The sequence below is a fragment of the Aphis gossypii genome, chromosome X (genome assembly GCF_020184175.1).
Source record: "Aphis gossypii isolate Hap1 chromosome X, ASM2018417v2, whole genome shotgun sequence".
Taxonomy (NCBI): Eukaryota; Metazoa; Arthropoda; class Insecta; order Hemiptera; family Aphididae; genus Aphis; species Aphis gossypii.
In genome coordinates, this window is record NC_065533.1 from 57,157,019 (window position 1) to 57,170,723 (window position 13,705).

A 13,705-nucleotide genomic window follows, 5' to 3' on the forward strand; every position below is an offset into this window, starting at 1 on the left:
TCTATAAAAAAAGCTTATAAGTATAAGATATTCATAGAATTCATATAAGATATTGTATAAAAATTAAGAATGTATAGATTTTAGTTAAAATTCATTGTCAGACTATAGATATTAGAGATTTTCTACTTTAAATTGTATCATTATTGAGAAAAAATATTGCCAGTAAAATAAATATTTTATTTATTTTTTAAAATCTCAATATAATTATTATTATTTGGAGCGAGCATATTTAAGGATTTATGTATTATTAACTAAAAGAAGAAATATTTTAAATGTTTTTTGTTAAATGGGTAATCGTTAACAGGTGATTTATTATTTTAATTTATAAACTGAGGTGGCGCGTGGAGTTTTGAATTTTGTTTCAAGATTCCGAAGTGAAGAAATGAACATCGACTGACTAGAATACTTTTATATTGAGTAAATTTTTAAAAGTTTTGAAACATTAAGTGATTTGGAAGTTTTGAATATAGAATTAAACGATAGAGATTAAAGTTATATTTGAATAATATTATATTATAGTATAGTATATTATAATATTTTATGTATTTAAGCAGTAATACAAAGGTTTTTTTGATCCTACTAAGTTTATAACGAAAAAATAAATTGATAACAGTTTGATTTAATCTTCGGGTTCAATGCATTGTATTATGTCATCGAGGTATTTTGGTGTTAAAATATTATGAAGAAGGATTTTATGAAATATTATATGAATCAGTACTTAAATTGAATATATTATTTTAGTATTTACGCACTACTTGGAAGTATTTATTTTTAATGTGATTTGGTTATTTGTATCATTCCTATGTAGTGTGTATGTAATATATTATCGTATTATACAGTTCCTTAAAATAATAAATATAGGTATTAACGTAATGTCTTACTGATACCTACCAATAAAAACTTCAGTTATTAATTTTTAATATATTCAAATCTTGGTATTTATTTTGTTTGTTGTGGCTGCATTTTGTCACTTGAGGTATAATATTATTCCTTGTGATAAATCTCGGTTTACGAACTAAAACAGTGTTGGTATTTCTATTTCAAACTTACATCAATAGAAATGCACAATTAAATCATAAACAAATCTAAAAATTTTACTGACTCAATTATTGATACATTATTGTTTTTCCTAACTTAACTCTGTGGAAATCAATTAGTATGCGCCGGCTTATAATAATAGATTAATTACCAAGCAAATATAGTAGATACCTAAGCTATCAGCTGTAAAAATAAACATTGAAATTAATTATAATTAAGAGAAGTAGTAAGTACTAAGTAACAAGCACTTTGTTAACAGTCGGTAGGTATAGATAATTAGGTACATATTTAATATTATAATTAACGACTTAAGATTAATCAATGGCTAATATTTAAATGTTTATATAATTACAGCAGTAAAGTAAACTTTTCCTTTTATAGTGAATATAATTTGAATAAATTAAATCTCTTTCACCGGGTAATTATAACATCAATAAAATATGATAAAATTAGGTATCTATTCATAATTTTAATTATCGTACAATGATCTCTCAAATAGTTAATCAATTCAATAAGTTAAAATTTTTTAATTTTACGCTCAATTTTCCGAACTAGCAACATCCTGCTATACTAAATAATTTCAAAATCTACCAAAATATAATTATATAATAATAATACTACCTTTATCATAATACCTATTAATATTACTGACTACTGTTAGTCGCTACTTGATTATAATTACAAACCGCTATAAATAAAGTGAACGTGTTAAGCAGTGGTAGGTAATGTTGTAAATACTTGTAATAATACTCGGTAATAACTGACAATATTGTTGATGAACTATGAAGTCATGTTATATTAAGTCATTTATGAATGTACAACGTATTTTATTAAATCGTCAAGACTTCATTTATTATTTAATTATTAAAATCACACGCACAATTAATGTTACATTATGTCTGTACTCCTAAGCTTAATATTTTGCTAGATGCCACCTCTCTTTATAACTTTTAAACTTTTAAAATATTTAAACAAAAAAAATAATCGTAATAAAATATAATTTAATAATGTATATATTTTGTAATAAGACACACGCATTCCACCTGTTTATACGGTACTTTAGTGATATCTACTCGTAATAACTGCTGTACGTCGGGGGTGTTTTTCAGGAAGAGTGCAAAACGTGCGACCGGCCCACTTGTTTGTATTTATATATACATTATTTTGCGACGCCTTAATTATTATTAAGTATATGCTTTCTTTCCCTTCTAACGTGTATTGTACGTGGTGTGTTAGTGATGATATAATAGTCCCGTAACTTAATAATAACTTAGTATAATATCAATGTACCTAATTGAAAATATATTTAAACGGAAGAACGTGTAATGGCATGACGTAGGACTTGATGTCCCAAACACAGATATAAAATTATAAAATTATAATGCTAGAGTATACTTAAAGATTAAATTTGTAAGTCTTTATTTTATTGAAAAAAATTATTTCGTTTTTTCCTGTTTTAATGCCATCAGACCCGGATTAAGGGCCCCCCGGAAGGAGGTTCAAAAGGAATCCAAGTTAACTGGGTTCTTAAACTTTAGATTTTTTTAAGGGCCTCTAATAATAAAATATATCTAATGCCTTAAAAATCTTTAAATATATATAAAAAAAAAATGACAGTACGCAAGTCTTGACAGTCCTTCCTACTCGGGGATTTAAGATCAAAATCGATGTAGCGATAAGCGTATACGATATGATATAAAAATTGTCTTCAGCAAAATTTTAGTATCTACTCATTATGTCGTCTGAGAGCAATTTAATGTTTTACTTGAAAAAAATAAAAATACAATCGTCGACGATTTCCATTATGTGGTCTGAAAAATCTTAATCGTCGGTCGATCGTCGCACGACAAAAGTAGTGATGTGGACTCCAAATTTTGACTTTCCTTTAATAAGGGGAGGATGGGGGGTGGAGGCTTCGGCCTAAATACTCCGCCGTAAATGCTATGGCCGATCGGCATATGAAATATTTTGCAGGGGACATCAAGGATATTATATTATAATATTATAATGTGTGTTCACTCTCGACGCGCGCTGCTAAATGATGCGAAAGAAATTTCCAAGTACCTACGCCCCTAAATTTCTAATAACCGTGGCTGCTGCCCGTTGTCATAATTTATCGGCATTATAAGACGTCGTATAGGTACATTGTACACAGGTACAACACATATTATAAATTATTGTTATAAAATTGACGTTTTCCCGTCCTTGACTGCTGTCGGCGGAGGAGAGACCGACCGGCCGTGTACACGCGCATTGTACTCGAGTACAAATTTCGTAGTAGAAATATAAAATCGGTAAACGGAAAACGAAGCCTCCCGGAACGTGTTGGGTAGGTTTACCGCGGGCGGGCGGCGGCGGCGGTGCGGCTATTGCGCATTTTCTGATACCTAAATCTAATATCGCGTCGTACGCGCGCGCGCCGCCGCCGCCGATTCTCTCCCGCGTGAGCTACTTCCGAGAAACTGGTCACGTCCGGACCGGGTTGCCCGACGGCGGCGGCGGCGGCGGCAGCGGCAGTGGCGGCAGTGGCGGTGGCGGCGGCGGTGCTTCTATAAAGTCGCCGGACATCCATTCACATCCATTCATTGCACTGCTCATCGTCGGGGACCGCGGTCGGCAAACGCATCGTAGTTCCACGCACGCTCGCACACACGCTCACACAGTTCGCCGTCCACCACGATGGTCAAGTACGCAACAGCGTTGGTGTTGGCGTTCACCGTAGCCGCGGCTCTAGCGGCGGAACAGCCGGAAGTCGTTTCCAACAATGAACAACAGCAGCAGCAGAAAAACGCCGCCGATGACGGCCTCTCCTGGACCGAAGTGATCGCTTGCTACAAGAAGCCGCAAGCGGCCATCGGGTGCCTGGAATCGCGCATGAGCCGCGCCATGGTGTCGATGCGCGAAACGGCCGTCGGTCTGGCCCACAGCGACCCGGAAACCGCCCCCGAGGACGTTGCCGGAGTCGGCGATCTGGTCCAACAGATCGGCGAGTTCATCACGTACGGCATTTCCAGTTACTTCCACGGCGGCGACGGCGGCGGTGGTGGCGAAGAAGACGCTGTGTCGGCCCCGTCCGTCGGAGGATCACCAGTCAACTCGCCGAAAGACCTCGACGAAGGTGAGTTGTTTATTCTAAAAATAAACTAGATTAAATGTTAACTGTCCGACGACGTTTGTTGTCGATTATTATTAACACGCATACACGCATTAACACGGTATCGTAGTTTGTCTTATCGTTACGACAATGTTAAGTTATACTATAATTATTATTTGTTTTTTGATGTGGGGGTTTAGGAGCTTTTGGGGGGAGCTAAGTCCTCAAATGTACCCCGTCCCTTATGATATCGTATACATTATTTATGTCCAATAACACCGTATTGTCGATCGACGTCCAAAGTTCTTCGGTTTTCGTAATATTCGTCCAACAGGTGCCGCCGATTATTCGTTTCGATCGTTTCCATATGCCTAGAACATACTGATCATACTGAAAAATCTACTTTACTCCAATTTTATAATACGATATTGAACTGCGGTTTGAGTTGACTTTCCGACTGGCGTTTACCACCACACCTTACTTCTATACTTTAAACTTTATTAACTTTATCAATAATCATCTAACCCGCGTTCAATTTGGTGGCCAGTTTGTAAAAGGATTGTTTTAGGCACAAACTGGACATGAATATTACATTATAATCAGACGTCACGCGGACGACGGTTAATGGTACTTTTTTCTCTTATTTATTCACCCCAATACACGCATACAGTCAATGTAGGTGTTCAATTCGAAACTATTCGTGGTTAATTTGATACAAATATTATTGCAAAATTTTTAGTTATCATAAACGTTAATATAAAATACATTCTTCATATACAGGTTAATTCTTTTATCACGAATCGTTCATTATTTAAAAATCTATTAACGTTTTTAAAAATATTTGTTTTAAATAATTTTCAGTCGAAATAAAACTATATTTTTCCGTTAGGTTAGGAGTAATTTACACAGTTATAAGTATATTAAAAACTCAATTTCAACTTAACGATAAGAAATATTGAATAAATGTTATTTTATTTCGACTATAAAAATTACCTTATATGTAATAATTTTCTAAAACACAATTTACTAAAAACTATACGATCTAAAAAGAATTTACATAAGACTTTAATAAGTATTATAACATATTATTTTAACAATCTACATACTATTATTTACATCTTTAAACATTGATGACACAATCGCGTAACGCCGATAATGACGTATATACAAATAAACACCGAAGAACTTGTTTTTACAACATGATTTATGACTTCAATAATAAACACAATATGTTTTCATCGCATTATTCTATCGCCACTATTAAAAGTTACTATTGACTAAACGATAATAATAAATACGTTATTTTTTATATGCCATCGTGTGTGTGTGTGTGTGTGTACATGTTAAATACAATTGTTCAATCGATCTCTGGCGCCAGATAAAATAGTATTTTATTGTTATACATTATATTTACAAATTGTGGTTTGCACGTAGCTAAAATAAATGCGGTAATTTTGTAGCATGAAATATTTACTCTTTGAATCAAATTAATGCAATTAGGTGAATTGGACAATCGTGATTCGGTTACGCGTGAATGCAAATATGCATATAATATATATAGCTATAGTTATAAATGACAAACTTATAAATAAAATTGTATTTATTGCATAACCTGTACCTGTTGAAACAAAAATTAATTATTCAATATTTAATAATTATGTCATAACATTTATACGCAAATGTTCAAAATGTCTTTTCAAAGCCTAGAAATATGATTTATGAACATAATTAACAAATTTATTTTAACAGTTAATAATTTAAAACTTGTTATTAATATTACATTTGGCGCATTTATTTAAATATTATGATAAAGTTTTATTAGCACTGTAGACGACAATCAAACATAAATTATTAAAAGTAATTATTGAACAATACGTACAGATAGAAATTGAGAATTACAATTTTAACCATAATCATTGTTTCTTTGCAAAGAAAACTTATTATATACATTTTTTAACGCATCAACTATCACCTATTTTTTATTGGTTTTCTTCTATTCATCTTTCTTAATAAACCACTTAGAACCGAATAATACAAATGAATAAAATAATACACTAGGTAGATATGTATCTTACGTATCAGCTGTAAAATTCACATAATATCACACATGTGTACGTACCAACGAGAGTATATTATTATAGTTGTAGAAATGAGTATATCGATACACGTGGGAGTGACATCGATCAGAGTACGGTCGATCGAACAATACGTCCGTAGTAAGATAATATTTTTAAATTAGCTTGTATCTTGTCACTCACAAAACTCATCTAAACACAATTACCGATCTACGATTGAGTTTTCCAATTTCTGTTTGTTCGATATTTGCCCAATGGGTTCTATTAAAATGTATTATTTTTATATCTCTGTAAAGTGAAAACGTTCATGTTCTGTACACTCTAAAGGAAAATACGTATAACTTATGTTTTAATAATCACACTTGTGATAATGGTCCACAAGGCCACAGGAACACGGATACCTACACATATTATATTATACCGCGCCACGCCGTCGTGAAGATGATACAGTATAGGACTTTCACCGGAGTTATTAACACCACTCGTATTTATACGATTTCTCGTAGAGATTCTATCCTAACGTTCGTAATAATTGAATTTGTTTACCCTCCATCAAAGGCTCGTGACCGTTATTTCTTTTCAACCACTGTTCAAAGTTAATTTATTTTGAATATGACATACGGCCGTTACCTGCTGATTAACCAAACGCAAAATTATAACCATTAAATATATTCATGTAGTTATACGTGTATAGTTTTTTACAACGAGAGCGAATTAAATAGCCTTAAGCCTTTGAGTCGACTCCAATGCGTTTTGGATTTTTTTTAGTACCATAATGCAGTATCGAATCGACTTTATGACCACCGGGACCACATTATACTATGGCATAGACAACGTCCGTAATTTAATATTTTGTTAATTTTTTGTGGGTGGTCATTTTTTTGGAATTCACAACTAAACCAGTTTCTATAAAAGTGTTACGGATGAGGACAGATAACACGCAAACGTCCGGAGAGCGATTTAAGCCCAAGGTGTCAAACCAGTTCCTCCGATCCGAAAAAATTTACGATAATTTATGTATATGTTTCACCGTGGTTTTAGACTGATGGCTGCACATTTAAAACACCGCGTCAATCAGGTTAGGTTAGTGTGGACTGAAGTGCGTGTCGGAGAGTTCCCGCGCCTATTTGTATTTAATTATACAACTATACCTACGAGTGAATTCGTAATAATAATGTCAAAATCCTATCAATGCTGTTAATATAATTTTGATCTACCGACCGCGATATACAAACCGGATACCCGCATATTTTTTCATACTATAACGAATACCTCCTAATTAAACATACATATTAGAGGATACTTAAAAACAAAAAAAAAACCCCCAGAAGAAAGTATATATGGGTAGTGTTTTATTAAATTATAACGGAAGAGTTGTCCATACTGGTATAATGGCTCATGGGTGTATTTTTAATTTACCGTTCCGACAACACAGTAACAAAATAATATATTTAAATAATAGTAATAATAATATATAGATCTGCGTAAAACTCGTTTGTAAAACAACCGATCGTACAGCAACTTGTGCATTCTCGAACATTTCAAAAACCGTTAATGGCTTTAACGGGAATTATTAGCGATTTAATATTGCTATAAAATTAGTTATGTGGACTAACAGTTAATGCATCGACGATAGTAATGGGATAATTATTATAATATTCAAATAATATTGAAATGAAATGAAATAACTGCAGCGCGTATTATAAAACATTATCGCATCTCGTGTAATTGCAGGTAATGAATATAAAATTATCATACGTAGTAAAATATTGTTTTGACCTAATGTTACTTGTTTTTATTTTAAGCTGCTAACACGATGTGTATAAAAAATTGCGAGGATACATAATGTTGAATATTTTTACTCAATGAAACCGTTTATACGTTTATAATTACTATCGCGACGTGTTAAAGAAATTTTATTTTTCAAACGCGTTTAACACTTATAATTACACGACATTATTTAGAGCGTAAAATATAAAAGTGAATTATCATATTTCGATTTTAACTTTACATTGCACATTTTCCATATCTACTTTCATATAGCACGCGTGCGTTATTATAATATGAGAAGATAACGAAAGAAAATCTATTAGTCTAACATTGCAACATTAATGAACGGTTTAAAATATGAATAATTATTAGGCGTGCACTTCAACTGCAGTCTGATATTAATCAACACAACATATACATATTTAATATTGAAAACGATCGTGTAAATTTTACTTTTTACTGATAATTTATAAACCATCATGTTACCGTCTTACCTATTTATATCAGATGAAAAAATAATGTTATGAGATAGAAATAAACGCATTTAGATATGTAATATACAACCACCACATATATGAATAGCTTAAAAAATAAAATAATAAATAACACTAAGACAATGTAAACATTTTTAAAGAGACATTATATTTTTTAAGCTTATAAGTATTAAAGTTGAGTATATTTTAGTATTAAAATAAACAACAAGAGAAATCGTGAACAATAACGCAGGTCTAAAAACAAGTACTAGACATTTTTTTAAATAAAGTATTGAACATAGAATGTCTCCTTTACATATTCTTTCTAGTAGTAAAAGTTTGTAAGAATTTCTGTCGGATTAGGTATACCGTATATACCGTATTAAATTGTGTCAACCGGATTAACCACAACATACCAGCAATCAATTATGCGTCCAGTTGAAATCGTTGACTATAAATCTCATTAATCTCAAGACTATCGTTAAACTAAACCAGTTTTATACACAAATATGCACTCTAAAAAAAAATTGTCGGTTTCGTTGTCTTTTAGTGATACCATTTTTGTGTATTTTACCTTTTTTGTTCGATTGAGTTTAAAAACGTGTTTGCTAATACAGCGAAAGAAAGAAATTATACTGAAATTCCGTATACATATATATTATTAAAGATAGACTAGAAATTTTTTTATAGATATGTTAGATTTTATACATAAATAAAATGATGATGAATTTTTTAAATTTTCTTAGTCTCACCGATTTTACCTAACTGTTTAAAACGATATAAGGTTTAACGCAGTATACACATGTCATGTATTTTAATTTATAACAAATTATTCGTTTAATTAACAATCTTTAAAGTCACTAGACAATTTAAATTTTAAATTTAATAATTAATAATTTTATTTACGAATAGGAGTTACACATATTTTAATTGTTCATAATCACCAACCAAAGAAGATAGTCAATAATTTACCATTATTAATTCTTATGACAATCGTTTTCAGAGTTAAAATCAAATTAGTTTTAAAATATAACAAATTTAGAACTTTTTTTTAATATTTAAATGATATTAAAATAGAAATCTAATAATCTTTGGTTTGTTCACCTATATTAGCAATTAATTAATTGCAGTATGATTTTACTATTTCATAGCTATTTCATGTATTTATTATTTCTATTCGCCCCATTGAAGATGACGTCTTGTCCGGTTTTATACGCATTTAATTGGACACGTGGGTAAGAAGTCAATTGATGTGCAAGGTTAATGCCACTGTCAAGGGTATAATTTCCATAAGCAAGTGATTATTTATACGAATGTTTTTATTATACTTGATTTTATGTAGGCCAACCAGGTTTAAATCAACATGTGTACGACTTAGGAACCGGTTGTAAATAAAGATAGATCGAAATCAGCCGACAATAAATTAATTAAACTAGGTCACGTATCCGCCGCGCCGTACGAAAGCAACCATTTTTTTCGATCAACGACCTTATCCCTCCATCAAGATTGTCTTGTTTGTCTCTCGTGTTTCCATCTTCTAAGTATTCTGACTATTCCAGTTTGCTTTTTCTACGATGCTATACCATAGTGTTTACATGCACCAATGGGTGCACGTAAATATTAAATGTACCGAGCGTAGAGCAATTCAATTAACATATTAACTAATTAAATTTATTTTTTTTTTTAATCCAACTTTAGACCATATAAAAAAATACACTCTTAATATTTAAACTTTCGGTTTTTGTAGGTAGAGGACATCATAAGAAGAAGAAGATCCAAAAAGAAATCAAGAAATTCGTGTTGAAGGTTTTGTTCGGTATCTATTTGTTCAAGCAAAAAATCAAGATGATCATTATGACAATCCAATCGATATTGATGAGCAAGTTCTTGATCGTTGCAATGATCTACGCTATATCCAACACATTCAAGATCTGGTACGATATCAAATGGGGCAAGCACGGTCACCACGACAAAGTTGTGTACTACGAGAATGCTCACCACCAACATCATTATGAGCCACCAGAGCACGGAGAGTACGACGATCATCACGGTTTCGGAGGTAGCATCTGGGGTAGAAGTATTGTGGCCACTGAGCCTTCTGTGATGGAACCAGCTGGTGGTGCTGGATCTGGAGCACATGGAGATGGCATCAGCCGTTATATCAGACGTGTGTCAAGGACAGCACAGCCCCAAATTGGAGCACAGGATATGGCCTTTGGAGCTCAAATACCGAGTCAATAATCAGCCTCACCTTTCAATTTCTTTTCACCTTAACCAAAACTAGAAAACTTTAGGAAATTTTTTTTTAAATACCTATATCGTTAATTTTTCTAACTATTAAATTATCTGTAATCTGAAAAGACTAAAGAGTGACGAGTGTAGTACAATGAATAATTGAATATGCATTCGTCGATTGATAATTATTCAGAGGAATGAGCTGATCGAGAGAATCGGCATTCTTACAAACAATCTCTATCGTCTGACTATATAAATTAAAAGACGTTACGAGAAAACATTCTTATTCTATGGAAAGTAATTTTCCAGTAATTCCTAACTAGGCCATAATATTATCATTAACTTGTATGCACACTCCTTATTTATTATATATACTTTTATTTAATTAGGATCATAATTGTCCTTAACAAAATAAAATTAGAATTATATATAGTTTGACAACTCATTAGTCTGGTCAGTTAGATTATATTTAATAATTAATTTGAAACTTATAGTGTTAGTGTAAAAGACTTTTGTTTGTTTACTTGATTTAAACTAATATATTGCACTTAACTTAATGTTAAAAAAAGTTAGTTTGTCGTTTGTATGGCGATCATGCATGACGCATACCTAAATATAACATGCATGACATTTACGGGATAAAACCTGGCCTAAGAAATTGCTCAATATTTTTGGTTTTAACAACAATAATTAAATGTCAATCTATGTATTGATTTAATTTATACATCACAAGAATGATATCAATGTGAAAATTATTATTCAGAATACTGATATTACGCATTCATATTATATTATATTTATTGTATTATTTATTTATTTATTTATTTATTTTAATTTATTATATTATTTTTATATTGTAAAATAAACGTTTTCATCCGAACAGTTTTGTTTTCATACTATTTATTTTAGCTGAGTATTATAACCATTGGATACATAATTGGTATATTTAATAAGCGCCTTTTATAAATTATATTCTATTTAACAGTTTAGAATGCTGCAAATAATTAAGAAATCAAGTGTTTGCAAAAATAGACATCAATTTTTAATGTGTCGAGTTGCTAATTTACACAAAGAAGTATAGAAATAAAGAAATAACTAAAAAAAAATTAAACTTGGGTGTAAGAGGATAAGTGAAAATCATAGTAGATAATATATATAGGTATATACGATAATATATACCATTGATTATACATACATACTATATTATAATACTATGTAAAGAACTATGTATAATCAATGTATATACCTATCTACCGTGGTGAAAATTTAATTTATTTAAATTTGTGTATTTTAACAAAATTTAATACCAACAATCTACGTACCTACGTAATATTATGAAATGATTATATTATAGAGAATTGCAATAATTTATCGATGTTGTTAGGTATTATATCTTATTTTAGTGGTAAATTGCAATCGGATTGAAACCAATTATGTGTATGACGTTATTATAATGTTATACATTGACGCAAAATATAATTTATTGTGTATAAAAAAAAATTAGTCTTTGTTATTTAGTTTTTATATAACAATTACCTAAATTATTGAACATTGTCTCTCTAAAGTATAAATGATCCAAAACAATTAATTGGGTATGATAGAAAGTAAATATTTTTAAAATCTTTTTATGGCAGAAATGTCATCTATTTTTTTTTTTTTAATTGTATACAGATAAAATTTACAGAAAACACATAGATAAAAAATCAACTTGCCCTTTAACATCGAAATTAATTTATAAATAACCAACAAGTTTCAAAATTTTTACTCGAACCATAAAGTCTACCACAGCGTTTCTCAACCTGTGGTACGAGTACCACTAATGGTGCGTGGAAAGCTCATATGTGTTAAGTAAAGAAAATCTCCCTTTATAAAATTCAATGTATATAACATTAACGTTTTCATGATTAACAAAAAAAAAAAAGGTCAAGTAGTACGTAAAAATGTTCAAATTGTGTAGGTGGTACGCGAATATAAAAAGGTTGAGAGCCGTAACGTTGGCTCTACCATGTTCTTACTAATAGCTTATATTTTAGTTGTCTCATTATAAACACGATAAAAAATATTCGTAGATTAATGCTTGTTATAGTTTTGAAAATTAAGAAGAGTGTTATAAATCAATAATAATAAGTATATAAACTATAATCACGTTAAAAATAACGAGAATAATTAAAATTAGAGAAAGGCTGTCTATATATTGAACAATATCTTATGGTATAATTATAGTACCATATTTCAGCCACAGTTTTAATACATTGTAGCTATAGCTGTATAGTATATGCCTGTGTATGAAGTCACAAGTTAATAAGTTTATATACGTTATAATATCAATTAAAACATTTTTATAATCATCAATTATAATATAATTTATATGTGTACTATGATGGATATGATGGATTCAAACATCTAAGTTTCTACACAAATAAGTAATAAAATTTGTATCTGAAAATAAAATTTAAAGTAGATTCTTATGCTGAGTTTTTTATTTGGTAACAAATATTTGAAATGTCTCAAAACAATCTGCCTTTAGTAGAAAAAAATATATAATTTGTATTAAATGTTTAATTTTTAGAGATTTTTTAAAAATATTTATTTGACAAATTTTAAATAAAATTTATTAAATATAATAATTTGAATTTTTATAGCTAAGTTTCTATGAATAAACTTCAAGCACGTATATGAACGTTTTTATAGGTTATATTTCAACGGTATTTGACTAATTTTATTTTTTTCAAGCTTTTGATTTTCTGTACTGTTATTATAATAGAAATTTTAAGATTTCAAATTGATCTTTGTTCATATTGAAATATATTTTTCTTAGTCTAAAATACTATCAAAATTCAAAAGTATGCTGCCACCGTTGTTTTTCAATGATTTTATTTTTTAACATTATTACTATTTTTTTGTTAGTACAACAGATTTAGTTTTTGAATATGTAATGATATATCATAATAATAAAAATAACAATACTATATGTAAAGTTTGTAACACGCTATATAAATACCTACTACCTATGTATAAAT

General features: G+C 30.3%; 1 protein-coding gene across 1 annotated transcript; it reads left to right on the top strand.

The window, feature by feature from the left end:
* The first annotated feature begins 3,605 nt into the window (after nucleotides 1–3,605).
* On the top strand, nucleotides 3,606–11,567 carry LOC114130156 (uncharacterized). The gene is made up of 2 exons (XM_027995063.2): nucleotides 3,606–4,156; nucleotides 10,198–11,567. Exons 1-2 carry the CDS (start codon nucleotides 3,718–3,720, stop codon nucleotides 10,689–10,691), a joined length of 933 nt encoding a protein of 310 aa, XP_027850864.1. The 5' UTR covers nucleotides 3,606–3,717; the 3' UTR covers nucleotides 10,692–11,567.
* Nucleotides 11,568–13,705: the final 2,138 nt, after the last annotated feature.